This window comes from Carassius gibelio, chromosome B12 (genome assembly GCF_023724105.1).
Source record: "Carassius gibelio isolate Cgi1373 ecotype wild population from Czech Republic chromosome B12, carGib1.2-hapl.c, whole genome shotgun sequence".
NCBI classification, from domain to species: Eukaryota; Metazoa; Chordata; class Actinopteri; order Cypriniformes; family Cyprinidae; genus Carassius; species Carassius gibelio.
The window spans coordinates 14,798,830-14,813,573 of record NC_068407.1 but is presented as its reverse complement, the minus strand read 5'-3'; the positions used below and the strand labels follow the sequence as shown (position 1 = coordinate 14,813,573).

At 36.4% G+C, this 14,744-nt stretch overlaps 1 protein-coding gene across 2 annotated transcripts; it reads right to left on the bottom strand.

Annotated features, from left to right (window-relative positions):
* Positions 1-11,819: 11,819 nt before the first annotated feature.
* On the bottom strand, positions 11,820-14,400 carry LOC127969414 (5-hydroxytryptamine receptor 7). 2 transcript variants are annotated; one of them, XM_052571337.1, is made up of 3 exons: positions 14,011-14,400; positions 13,695-13,854; positions 11,820-13,064 (listed from the first exon to the last, which is right to left on the bottom strand). In XM_052571337.1, exons 1-3 carry the CDS (start codon positions 14,132-14,134, stop codon positions 12,311-12,313), a joined length of 1,038 nt encoding a protein of 345 aa, XP_052427297.1. In that variant the 5' UTR covers positions 14,135-14,400; the 3' UTR covers positions 11,820-12,310. The 2 variants fall into 2 exon arrangements, with proteins under 2 accessions (XP_052427297.1, XP_052427296.1); XM_052571336.1 differs by having other exon boundaries at positions 13,695-14,400.
* Between the last annotated feature and the right edge of the window lie 344 nt (positions 14,401-14,744).

The following is a 14,744-nucleotide window of genomic DNA, read 5'->3' as shown; positions in this document are numbered from 1 at the left end:
CGAGTTCATTTGTGGAACTGGGTTGTAAAAGTATGGTGTCCTTAATGTACTCAAGCACACATTCAGTAAATGTCCTCTGAGTTGTTCCCATTTTCCGCACGGTCGTGGTTTTTGGTGTCCCATCTCTTAAAAATGTCTCCATTTTATAGGATGACTACAATAACCTGCAAAAATCTGACAAAATAACCTTCACGGCAACTTTAATTCAGTTACATTGCAACATGAGTTTTAGTGTGTGTAAATGCATTTCAATGCTCTATGGTATATTAAGTTTAACACTGTCACACACAAGAAATGGATTTTGATTGGTCAGGCTTTGCTTTGGTCTCTGCGCCTGCTACAGTGTGATGAATTGATTGACATCTTCACTGTGTCATCGCAGTTCATCAGCTTACTCTCTAGGCAGTGGTCCGTTAAGGGAATGTGCTTATGTTTTTGACCACTCTTTGTCTGTATTACTGAACCGAGAGGGGGCAACGCAGCATGGTGCCATGTGCTAATATGGTCGTTTGAAGGTTGAGGGATACATTTAGTGCCTGCTGGCTCATTTCAATCTAGTCTGACCTAATTTAATTTAATTTAAATGATAAAATGTCATTGTGGATCTCCTTGTAACTGCTGGGGATTTGAGTCAAAGACAGTCATTTTAGGCAACATTGGGTGTTGTGTTATATCTTTTTTTGTGGGTGATAAATATTAGGGGGAAACATTCATTCAGAGAAATTGCTTTGACTATTAGGACTAAAAGCTCATCTACATCTTTAAGTCTGACAGTAGTAAACAGTATTTTGGACTCGCAGTGCCTTCATGTACAAGGCACATTGGTGCCCTAATGTAAACACTGTCAGGGTGCTCGATTTTAGAGACAGCAGCAGGCAAAATGACTTATGAAATGTGCCATTAAATATTGAAATTGGTGCAAGCATGTCAGCTTTCATTTTCTGCTTCATTTGTTTCAGAGTGAAAATCCCATACTTCTTCCAGTAGCCTTCTTAGCCTTTTCAGGAGTGCCATATTGAGCTTCATTACCCTCTTATCAGAAGGGTCACTGCACCAGCCTAACAGCTCCACATATCAGTTATGCTAAAGAGATCATTAAAGTTAACATTGAAGCATGATCTGGATTCATGGACTATGAAACAAACTGTAAGTGTATAATTTGTAAAAACAATGTTAAATGGTTTTTATGTGTATTCTGTGTTAAAATAACCCAGCGTTGGGTTCGTCCCTTTTTGACCCAGCGCTGGGTTGCAAAAATAACCCAAATTGGGTTGTTTTCAACCCAGCAGTTTTTAGTTATTTTGATGATTGCACTGCTCAGGTCTCATGTCTCATTCTGAATCTTATCAGGAAGGATGTGTTTTTACCAGAAAACCCACATCCATGATGCATTTAAGCCTCATCTCATTTAAGCATCAGCCTCATCAGTGGGTCTTTATTAGCCAGCACTCGCACATTATGTCTAGTTCCATCTGTGCCCATATCCATTTGTTTTTTTTTTTATATATTATTTTATATAATTACTCATGTAACAAATTTCAATGATTGAGACTAACAGACAAAATATTTTAAACTAATTTTAACAATGAACCGAACTGAATGATGGTGTTGTTTGCAAATATTATTTTTTCATTGGTCAGAAATGAGTCCAAATAATTTTAAATTATATGAAAGCATGTTTATTTCATATGAATAAAGAAAGATGCATACAATTCTAAAACAATTTGACATATGACATTTTACTCTAATACTGCTTACAGATTGACCGATTAATGGCAGTGGTTTTGCAAGGCATTATTCTCTGAAAAGCAAAAAAAAAAAAAACAGAAGAAGTTTTTTTTTTTTTTTTTTTAACATAAGTGTAGATGCTTTGTAACTTGAATGTGCAGGGCTGCAGGTCAATTTAGGAAATCTACATCTGAAGGATCTGTGTTTGTCGCTACTGTCCCAACGATCTTGTTCTGGTTCTGAATTCATAAACCAGAATGACCTCTCCGGCCACGCCCACCACAGCAGAGAGGACCAATTGGATCACAGCTTCAGTAAAATCACAACAGCAACTGCCTTATGAGAAAGAAAAAAAGCAATGTTAGAAAAACAGGTGAGTTATCTCATAGGTCTTCAACCCTACTCCTGGGAATCCACTGTCCTGCAAAACTTTTCCTGACTTTTCAGGTGATCCTGAAGACTTTGATTGGGTGTTTGATTATGATTGAACTCTGCAGGACACTGGGTCCCCAGGTGCAGGCGTGAAGACCTATAGAACAACAATTATTGGAGAACATTCCTCTAACCTAAGGGGAATGTTCCATTTACATTTCTAGAAGGTTCCCAGAAAGTTCCCCTGAAGGTTCCCAGAATGTTCTCCTAACCTCTTTACTCTGAATACCGCTGCTGTGTGTCATTAATCATCCAACACTCCTGTGTCCCGTCGAGTAAGCGGCATGGAAGATGGACGAATGTGTACCTCAATAATCAATTTTACAAACCATGTCTTGTTTTAAACTATTGTTTAATCATTAAATATAATCAGAGCACATCTAACCACCATAAGGAACATTAAATGAAATTGAATTATACATTTTATAACTGCATGTGCATTTACGCTTATAATCACTTAAAAACAATGACAGTATTTGTTTTTAATCACTTAAAAACAAATACTGGGTTTTAAAATTGTGAATTTTACTTTTCCAGACATTAAAAATGGATAACATTTATTTGACTTTAACTAAGATAACATTACATTCAGCAGTGATGTGCTAATATCATGTTTTCTTCAATTAGACATGTCCAATCTCTCTGAAATCACAATATGTACTTATAGTTATTCAATAAAGAGATAAAAAAAAATGGTAATCAGTCAGTAAAACAAAATTAACGTTCATTTTTAAAGGTGCAATAGGAGATCTTGTAAAATTCTACCTTTTGATTGATAGCACTGAAAGTGAACGTCCCACCCTTCCTGCAAATCACCGTCCAAAGCCACACCCCCTGAACGCATGAACACACACAGATCAGACGACCAGAGACAACATTACTACAATACAGACATCCCAAGTCTCCCGGAAGTTCCGGGAGTCTCCCGCATATTGAAAGCGGCTCCCTGAGACCCGCAAATTAGTTAAAATCTCCCGGAATCTAGACCGAGCGAGCAAAAGCGCGCATGCTAAAACATATAATGTGTTTCAAACCGTGTAGCACGCGCACAGCAGAGAGGGAGAGGGAGCGAGAGACCTTGCGTGTAGTGATGGGTCGTTCGCGAATGAGCCGACTCTAAGAGCCGGCTCTTGTAGGTGAACGACGGGAGCTGGCTCGCATATCTGAAGAGCAGACTCTATTTAAAAAAAAAATATATAGCCTATAGAAATTAAATCATTATGTAATAATGAAATAATTGATGCATTTTATTTTATTTAAAATAATTGACTTATTCAAAGAACAAAAAATATATATTTCGACTGTCTGATCAGCCTCACATTCTGTTCCTGTCAATCGAGGTTTGGTTTCAACCAATTATACGGCATGAGGGAGGGGCCAAGCCATCACACACACACCACACACACAGTGTCAAACTCAGAGGAGAGGAGAGGAAAAACAACAGCTTTTGAAAACAAAACAAAAGCAGGAAAATGAGTCGGAAGCACAGCCGCATTTGGAATCATTGTAATGATCATCAGCCCCTCGAAAGTAAGGCAGCTTGCATTTCTGAATGCAAATCTGTCATAAAATAAAAATATGATCAGCATTGTATGTGTGTGTGTGTGTGTTCATGCTAGTTATACAAAACATAACTAGTGAGATAGTTCATGCTGACTATATACAGTATTGTTCAAAATAATAGCAGTACAATGTGACTAACCAGAATAATCAAGGTTTTTCGTATATTTTTTTATTGCTACGTGGCAAACAAGTTACCAGTAGGTTCAGTAGATTCTCAGAAAACAAATGAGACCCAGCATTCATGATATGCACGCTCTTAAGGCTGTGCAATTGGGCAATTAGTTGAATTAGTTGAAAGGGGTGTGTTCAAAAAAATAGCAGTGTGGCATTCAATCACTGAGGTCATCAATTTTGTGAAGAAACAGGTGTGAATCAGGTGGCCCCTATTTAAGGATGAAGCCAACACTTGTTGAACATGCATTTGAAAGCTGAGGAAAATGGGTCGTTCAAGACATTGTTCAGAAGAACAGCGTACTTTGATTAAAAAGTTGATTAGAGAGGGGAAAACCTATAAAGAGGTGCAAAAAATGATAGGCTGTTCAGCTAAAATGATCTCCAATGCCTTAAAATGGAGAGCAAAACCAGAGAGACGTGGAAGAAAACGGAAGACAACCATCAAAATGGATAGAAGAATAACCAGAATGGCAAAGGCTCAGCCAATGATCACCTCCAGGATGATCAAAGACAGTCTGGAGTTACCTGTAAGTACTGTGACAGTTAGAAGACGTCTGTGTGAAGCTAATCTATTTTCAAGAATCCCCCGCAAAGTCCCTCTGTTAAAAAAAAGGCATGTGCAGAAGAGGTTACAATTTGCCAAAGAACACATCAACTGGCCTAAAGAGAAATGGAGGAACATTTTGTGGACTGATGAGAGTAAAATTGTTCTTTTTGGGTCCAAGGGCCACAGGCAGTTTGTGAGACGACCCCCAAACTCTGAATTCAAGCCACAGTACACAGTAAAGACAGTGAAGCATGGAGGTGCAAGCATCATGATATGGGCATGTTTCTCCTACTATGGTGTTGGGCCTATTTATCGCATACCAGGGATCATGGATCAGTTTGCATATGTTAAAATACTTGAAGAGGTCATGTTGCCCTATGCTGAAGAGGACATGCCCTTGAAATGGTTGTTTCAACAAGACAATGACCCAAAACACACTAGTAAATGGGCAAAGTCTTGGTTCCAAACCAACAAAATTAATGTTATGGAGTGGCCAGCCCAATCTCCAGACCTTAATCCAATTGAGAACTTGTGGGGTGATATCAAAAATGCTGTTTCTGAAGCAAAACCAAGAAATGTGAATGAATTGTGGAATGTTGTTAAAGAATCATGGAGTGGAATAACAGCTGAGAGGTGCCACAAGTTGGTTGACTCCATGCCACACAGATGTCAAGCAGTTTTAAAAAACTGTGGTCATACAACTAAATATTAGTTTAGTGATTCACAGGATTGCTAAATCCCAGAAAAAAAAATGTTTGTACAAAATAGTTTTGAGTTTGTACAGTCAAAGGTAGACACTGCTATTTTTTTGAACACACCCCTTTCAACTAATTGCCCAATAGCACAGCCTTAAGAGCGTGCATATCATGAATGCTGGGTCTTGTTTGTTTTCTGACAATCTACTGAACCTACTGGTAACATGTTTGCCACGTAGAAATAAAAAATATACTAAAAACCTTGATTATTCTGGTTAGTCACATTGTACTGCTATTATTTTGAACAATACTGTAACATGCCAAAAAGAGGGACCAGTTTAATCCTTTCAGTTATTTATTTTTCTTTAATATGGGTTCTTTTATGTTGTTCAAATTCAGATTGTATTTGTTTTGTAATGTTGTTTCTATACATTCAAAAGTTGTAATTTAAATACAAATGTTTAATAGTATTCTTTTTTTCATAACAAATCAATGCATTTTAAAGAAATTGTGAGTATGATTTAATTTAATAATTTAATTAGAATAGTTTTCACACCAATCATAGTCAAAACATTATTGTTTTTTAAAGAGCCGTTTGTGAGCCAAAAGAGCCGGCTCTTTTCAGTGAGCTGAGTCAAACGAGCCGGCTCACAAAAAAGAGCCGAAATGCCCATCAATACTTGCGTGTGTGTGCTGATGTGCGTGTGTGCGAAGCGCATGTAAGACAGAGAGCATCCTGACTGGCCTGTTTCTGCAAATCAACCAATCAATTGTCAGTGTGGGCGGGCTTTTATCTCTTCTCCCAAACAAAATTAATCAGTTATGTCTCTCTAGAAACAGGAGCACCATGGCAGAGGGAAAGTGACACAAAAAAAAAAGTACAAGACACATTTTACGGCAGACTACACGAAAGTGTACCCCTGTTTTATATATGTAAAACATAATGACAGTCTTGCTCAAGCATTGCCCATGGCGGGTTAAATGATTGCAAAAGGCATGTTGAGGTGAGTTGACAAGTTTCACTTCATCTGCATATTATTCAGGCTAGTTGCCAAGGCTACATGAAAACAACAAACTCTTTAGACCTGTTTAAAGTTGCAATGGAAAATAAATAAAAGCAGTTTACATAAATTGTATAAACAGGTTATATAAATAGTAAAAGTAATCTACATATTTAAACATAATTACCGAATAATTACATAGGCCTATAGCTTATAGAAATAAAATTTTATGCTATGTCTTTTAGGGACCACAACTTGTTAGGGAGGCTAAGAGCAGGGAAGTGTTCCCATTCAGATAGGCAAAGTCTCACTGAGAAGGTGACTACAGCTGAGATGTATTTCCTTCCTTTTTTTTTTTAGGGGGGTGGGGGGGGGGGGGGGTATTCGGGATACCTCCCTGAAATGACTTTTTGCAGACTGGGATTTCTGTATAAATTATTGCAAGATCCCTCAGCACAACAAGTTGCTCATCATTCCTGTGGCAAACTGCTTTTTGGATGTCTAGTAGTATCTCTTCTTGCTCAAGCAACTGCAATACCAGACAAGCAAGTCTGTTAGTGAATAGGGAATTCTGAAATTTAATTAGTCTTTGGCTGTATGCTATACACTGTACTTGTGCATGGACATTAATAAAATTTGTTTCTGAGAATTGGTTTTCATTTTGCACCCTCGAATGTCAGCATGTAATCTCTGTGAAACAGCTGAGCAGCAGGCACCAAAGCTTTTTTAAATTACTATATATATATATATTATATATTATATATATATATATATATATATATATATATATATATATATATATGTTTAACTAGTTTGTTTTTGGTTCAACCAGTGGCCATAAAAAATGGGTCTCTCAGCACTTCAGGGTAATATTCAGGGATTTTTAAATGAACAGTTTCACATTAATTAATGCACAATCAGCGAACCACTATTAACCTATTTTCTTCTCTTAATTACTCATTTTAATTAATCAATTACAAATCTGCAATAAAGCCTCTCGTGAAGCAAATTTTGTTACATATCACAGCATATATAAATGAATGAAGTGATGTAAAAAAGAATTATATCTGGCATTGCCTAATTTATTTCTTGGAGTGCCACAGTGCTGCATTAATGTGGCATTTGCCTTTGCTGAAGTTGAGAGATTGACTTACATAAGAATCTATGAATAATTTTTTGAACATCGCAGTACATGACTGTGCTTCTTACAGTGAGGTCCATCCCATTTAGATATAAAAATACGGCGAGAATGAATTGGCTGACCCAAGCATTGGTCATAACAGTGGTGGGTATAAAATTGACTAAGAAGATCCTGATTTTGAATGTGCCATGTCATCAGGGGGCTTAATTTTAAAGAATTCCCAAATGAGATGTAACCTTGAAAAGAAAGCCAACTGTGTCATTTTATTGGAGTTTTCACCCTGTGTTCCAGGCTGGCACCCCACACGTTCTCACTTCAATCATCCTTCTCACACATAAACATAGACAACCTACAAAAAGATTATAATGATTTACAGGGTTCTTTATTTAACAAAACAACCTGCACAAACAAAGACAAGTTTTAATGGTAATTTTTTAGTCACTTCTGACTGAAGTAATACATGTTTGAATGTAGAAGCTTGTAAGATAACCTCTTTTTTTCTTCTTTTTTAAGGATTTATGGCACTCTCAGACTTCATTGAAAAACGTGTGAATAGATCCTCTGAGGATTTCCAATTTAGACCGTAAACCTGACACACAGGCCCGGCTCCAGAATCAAATCCCTGAGGGTGCGTCTTAAAATCTCTCTCAAAATCAAAATCATGTCTGCCTTGCTATTTTTCAATTACATTTATTTTTTTACGATATTATCAGCAGAAAGCATGGACAGAATATTGATGGTCTCTCTATTTAAAGTCATTGTTAGAAGCAATTAAGCCTCACGTCTTTATTCCCTACCGCTCCTAGCCAGTTTCTGTGACAATTGTATTCCTTCCAATTGGGAACATTTAAACACTGAAACATATAACAGTTGAACAAATCAATTAGCATTTACAGAGGTTGTCCCTCTCTCCTTTATACTTATTCTTAATTGCTGTCATCTATTAATCCCTGACTCTTTAGTAATCTGCTCTCTATGAAATCTCAGAGGTGTTCTTCCTGACTGATTGTTTAGTTCTGTTAAAGATGAAGTCTGATTGTATCAAAGGCTGATATTTTAAACGTCAGGACAGCTGGCCAATTACAGCCAGGAGGAAAGCTTCAATCTCAGGTACCATAACTTTCTTTTTTTTTTTTTTTTTTTTTTTTGCCAAAATGGGATGCAGGGTGCTTAATGTGTGTGCGTTTGGACTGTCCGTCAGGACTGTGATTTATTAGTCTTGAGACTTTGTTTCAGAGCTAGCGGCGGAAATCATGTTCACATGGTGTGGCTTATTGTGTGGAATCTGATTGGGCCCGATGGTGTACTGAAGAACAGCAGACAGGGGTTTGAACACTGACAGGGTTATTCTTACTTTCCTTTGTAAGTTTAGATTGCAGTTATAGTGATGCTATAGGTAGAATGAATGTCATTACACTTGTATTCAAAGACATAAAAACTGGTGGAGAGTGCTTATGTGATATGTCTATGATAAAACACACCAAAAATAAGCAAATATTATGGATGGATAAAGTATTTTTGTATAGAAAATCTCTTTTTTTTTGTCAGTAGAATGTAATGCATGAAGAATGTAGCTTCCAGAGCTTGATAGCCATACAGAAGATCAGTATCTTTAGTATCTTACCAGGCTGGAAAACATCACTCTTTCATCCTTTGTAAACGGTGTAGGTTGAAGGACGTGTCTCTCTGATTGAACTGATATGTGTGCCGGTGCTTCTTAAACTGGTGTCAATAGATTCACCTTGAAATCTTCCCTGCACTGATGTAGTGGAATAAATTATTGAAATATTTATTTATTTATTTGCAGATGGCCAAATTTAAAAGGGGGTGTAACAGATGATTGGATATATTAAAATGTATAAGGTCTGTGATAATACAGCCATTTAATTAAATGAAATCTTCATTGATTGCACTTATTACAAACATGTTTTAAAAGAATCAATGTATTTGGATTGAAAAAAATATTGCAATTAATGTTGCTATACCAGTGTATGTCTGATAATATAAACCTCACCACAAAATTAATTTAATACATTATCTTTACTGTGCAAAAATGCATACATTTCTTTTTAATTTAAGCTGCATATTGAAACTCTATATATGCATCTCTGAAAGCAAATACCAATGCCTGCAAGGCAGTAAACATGTTAATAATGTTTAATAAAGGTTTTAGTAAGTTTTTAGGCTTAGTTTTTGTTAGACTGTTGCAAGGACACTCAGGACATTGTGCAAATCATTATATGCTATAAATGGTTAAATGTATGCCAGGACAACAGATGAAAGAAAGAATACCGATTGCAATTAAGTATGTAAATACTTCAAAGGTTCCAACACTGTCAATTACAATTTGAATTAATTGAACTTTTCTTAAACATAACATTAAAAAAAAAGAATGTTCGATGAATGTTAAAACAATGCTGCCTTGCAAACATTGTTATTGTTCAGATATTCAGATTATTTTTGCCAGACTGCATGGAGAACATAAAAAAACAATGTTATCAAGTAGCATTAAACCATATCAAAGCTCATAGAATAGTGGTCACTGCCAATGTTAAAGTTAACATTTTAAAATGATGCTATACATGTCTAGAATTCAGCTATAGACTATAGACTCTAACATCATAATTTACCATATTAAACTGACATATGTCCTCTGTGAATAAAGTACACCGCAATTGCATATCAGATTGAAACTTTAAATCTGAATACATTTGCAGGTACATTGATTCCAAAAAGCCCCCTGGTAAATGGACAGGAACAAGTCCTCATGCTGTGCCACCATAGATGGAAAAACAAGACTGAAAGACTCAGCAGGGCAGCGTGTCACAGCATTCATAAAGAGGTACAATTTATGGAACAGTCGTTCATGTTCAGTTCAGGTATATAACATGAGAACAAAACCTTGTGACCAGTATAGATTTTCTGAAACACTTGGAAAAGATTTCTTGTTTTTCTTTGATTTTGCAATGTGGCCTAGTTTATAACTCCTAACATCCTTTGCTTTTTAGCCTTAGATGTTTGAAACATTCCGCTGATGACATTAATTTCCTTTTCTTTTTTAGAACAAAGGACAATATGTGTCCTCACGATGGATGCATTCAAAGCATTACTTTCAAATCCTTATACAATTGAGTATTAGGCCAACAATAAAAGCATAATGTGAATTCATGTTCCAAAAGTCCAAATAATAAAGCACAAACAATTTTTTTATTATTATTTAATTAATTGACCTCAGCAGTTTGTTTGTTGAACTCAGCCTCTTAATGAGACACTTCCATATTTTCTCCTCCAGGCATTTTTTTTTAAAGGTAGGAATACATAGGGACAGTAATGAAAATTAGTCAATATTAAAGTTTTTTTTTTTTTTTTTTTTTTTTTTTATGCACCATCTGTCAATGTTAACTATTTATTTGTCCAGGTAAATTTTTATTTTTATTTTGGATTTGCTGTCAACTCAGGCTCACTTAAAGTGAATGTACTTTTTCACCTATTATATTTTTATATCATTATATATTTTATATTATTATATTCATAATTGTTTATGTTTTGTAATAGTTTCTTTAAAATGTATTTGGAAAAGTATTTCTACCTAAAAAAAGGTTTCTTTTTTTTAATATAATTTTTATTATATAGTACTAAAGCTTAACTGACTTACAATTAGATCAGTCTGCTATGTTTTCTCTGATATGGCCCGAAACTAATATTTTTGTTACCACATCTTTTAACAACCTATTTAATCTCATCATTCATGTTCAATACTTTTTCTTACAATGTTAATTGTAACTTCATATGCATACAGATGTTTCATATCGAGCAATGTCGAATCTGCATGGCCATTAAGTACATGTTGATGTGTTGTTTACCATCTGTAGGCCAAGCATGCTGACAGAAATTAAAGGCACCTGCCCACCCGTCTTTCTCACAGCTAGAAGACAATAAATGCCTTGCTTCTAATAATACGCTCAGCTTGTTGTCGCATTATTAGTGGTGATCACTGATGGTTAATTGGAGTGCAGAAGGGACGGGACTGCAATGAAGTGATGTGTTCTAGATATTTTAATGATTGATCATACACCTTATACTTTATTCTAGTGTTCTATTATGCTTTATAAATTGCATACTTAGATACTTAAAGAGATTGTTCACCCCAAAATAAAATAAAAAAGCTTGTTGTTCGAAAGCTGTCAATTAAAGATATTTGTATGTATGTATGTATGTATGTATGTATGTATGTCTGTCCATATGATGTAAGTCAATGGGGTCCAATATGACTTATTGAGGAAAGACATACAGGTCTGGAATGACATGAGGGTGAGTAAATGGTGCCACAATTTAAGTTTATCAGTATTTATTAGTAAACCATACTTTTTAACTTAATCTGTGACCAAAGAAGGATATTAAGTAAAGATCATGTTCCATGAAGATATTTATTAAATTTCCAACCATAAATATAACATAACGTTATTTTTGATTAGTATTATGCATTGCTAAGGACTTCATTTGGACAACTTTAAAGGTGATTTTCTCAGTATTTTGATTTTTTTTTTTTGCACCATCAGATTTTTGATTTTCAAATAATTGTATCTCAGCCAAATATTGTACTGTCCTAGTAAACATCCGTGGATTCAGCTCAGCTTTCAGATGGTGCATAAACCTAATTGACCCTTTATGATTGATTTTTTTGGTGCAGGGTCACACATAATATAAGCACAGAAATAAACAACAAAGAATACCGTATGAAATACGAACACGATACTGTGTATTCACCGCACTTTGATTTTGATTACTATTTTGCTCCTTCATCAAACACATTTTACAGCAATAAGATCTAATTTATTAAGCATTTTATAAACATTTCAAGAAGCTTTACAACTGTTCCAATTTCACGTAATTGAAGCTATTGCAATTTGACTTAATTGAAGTGACTGAAAAGCTCCTCTGCGAGAGCAATAAGGAATACATCAAAAACGTCTATCAGCCTCCTTGTGACTGCATCAGTCCCTAGAGAGACATGAAGGGTACAGACAGTCTACAGCACCAGGTCAGGTCTCTCAGCTAGTTTCAAAGCCTCATGCATGCTGGCTGCCGATAGCTTGCGGTTGATGTTGCGATAGCGGCAGCGGATGAGGTTATGGTAGGTGGTCCTGAGGTCTCTGTTGAAGAATGCATAAATGAAAGGGTTGATGAGCGAGTTGGCATAGCCCAGCCAAAGCAGTGTCCTCTCCACCCACAAAGGCACGCAGCTACACTGCACTCCACAGATGAACGGCCGCGCCGTAGAAAGCAGGAAGAAGGGCAGCCAGCATATGGCGAAAGCCCCCACAACAATCCCGAGGGTGGCCGCTGCCTTCTGCTCTCTTTTGAAGATGGAGATGTTTTTACGGTCATTTTTGAGAAAGCCTGAAAAGCTTACACACTCCTCCACCTCCCTTTGCAGCTTTAGGACCACAGTCACGCAGTTCACGCTTTCCTCATCTTCGGGTTTGGGAAAACCAGCGATTGTGTGTTTGGCAGCACTCACCTTTGCAACTCTGTATATCCGGTAGTACATAATGAGCATCACAGACATGGGAATGTAGAAGGCCACAGCGGTGGAGTAGATAGTATAACCCAGGTCCTGGCTGATCAGACACACATTGTCATCGTTGACATTCTGAGCCCATCCAAACAGTGGGGGTAGGGTGATGGAGGCAGAGAGAAGCCATACAAACAGCACTATTTTGGCCATGCACTTTCCACTCTGTCTGACGGGATACGTCAATGGCTTAGTGATGCCCAGGTACCTGAGAAAATGGAGTGGAGCAGGGGAAAAATGAAAGAAGGATAAAAAAAGAACTGTTAAAGTGCATCCCTGTCAAAGAATGCATTAATGTGGGCACTTTCGTGATGACTTTCCTTGTCCTTTTTAGGAATAGTACGATCTAGGCTTGAAATAACTCCTTGAAAAGAGACCAGGGCTAGTGGTCATAATGAATTAATAGCTATAAAATTAAATAGTTTATTGATGGTTTGACATTTGTTTTGCATTTTTGCTGGTTTTATAAATTGTTTTTTTGTTAGATAAATATTTTAGTGTTTACATTTTCCGGAAAATGTGTTTAAATTAGGCTGTTTAAAAGCCTGTTCTATTGTGAAACGTACAGGTATAGGAACCCACTAAAAGTAATTGTGCCTTTATTTTTCTAGTTTATAATTGTGAAAATGTTCAGTAGCTTATTTGTAGTCAAGTTAAGATATGAGTCTATACAAAAACTCATTTTCAAAAATAAACCACCTTGAGAAATTTTAAATGAAATAAAAATTTCATTCAGACTAAATGAAACATTTACACTGTATAAAGTCTACCACTGATTAATTTAATCAAATTATGCTTCCATTTATTTTTTATTGCATCACCTATCTGGGAGACCTACCTGTCTATGCTTATGACACATAATGTCATTATTGAAGCGGTGCAGCACATCACGTCCATGGCGATAAAAACATTACAGAAAACACGACCAAAGATCCACTGTCCTCCTATGAGATCAGTGATGCTGACAAACGGCATTACTACCACCGCAACCGACAGGTCTGCAACGGCCAGAGAAACGATTAAGTAATTAGAAGGTTGCTTCAGTTTTTTCACAAAACACACTGATATGACCACCAACACATTCCCGCAAACTGTTAAAAAGGTAAGCAATGTCAGAACCCCTCCGATTAGCACTTTCTCAACATGTCCGTAACTCAAAGTCGGCTCTCCGCATCTGGTCTCGTTATCCATGAAACTTAGCGTCGGCAAAGTTGTAGAGGTGTCGTGCATCTTGTTAAGAAAGCGCACGTCCATCACTTCAGATGACAAACTAGTCATGAGTGCCCGCACGCGATCCTTCGTCAGAGATCATATTGGCTGTTCAGAGCTATCATTGGTTCTGAAAATATATTGCTCTCATTATCCATTAGAAATCCAAGTCCCAGTTAAATACACAATATATAATAATACGCATACGCTGTACCGATTTTCTGGCTCTATATGTGATAAAAGAAAGAAAATTTACCACTCCCATTTACACGAGAAGAGCCATTCAAGTTGTCAAGTTAAAGCTCACAGAACGAACTACGCGCTCTCCACGGCATTTGGAGTATTTTACTGCCGTCTTGACTGTGCGTAATGACGTGAGATGTTTATGGGCGTGATTGTGAAAGACTGTAGTCATGGGATGTCAAACTGGACAGCATTATCTGTGTACTGTGTATCTAAGAGAAAAAGGGAGTATAGGCTAAGCATCACAAATTCACAATACATTCAACTTCAATCTACATAAGGATTTTGTCCAAGTTTATAATAATAAAAGCAATTTATTTTCCCTGAAGGCTTTACTACCATCTCACGGCCTCACATAGAATTACAATTACAAATTATTTGATAGTAGTATTCATACACTATAAACTATAAAAATGTAAACCATTAAAAGTGAAAA

Excerpts from the sequence above, each read along its gene's own strand:
- LOC127969414 (XM_052571336.1), bottom strand. The coding sequence starts at position 14,134 with ATGACTAGTTTGTCATCTGAAGTGATGGACGTGCGCTTTCTTAACAAG. Across the intron at positions 13,065-13,694 it reads TGTGTCATAAGCATAGACAG|GTACCTGGGCATCACTAAGC; the intron begins GTAGGTCTCCCA and ends CCATTTTCTCAG.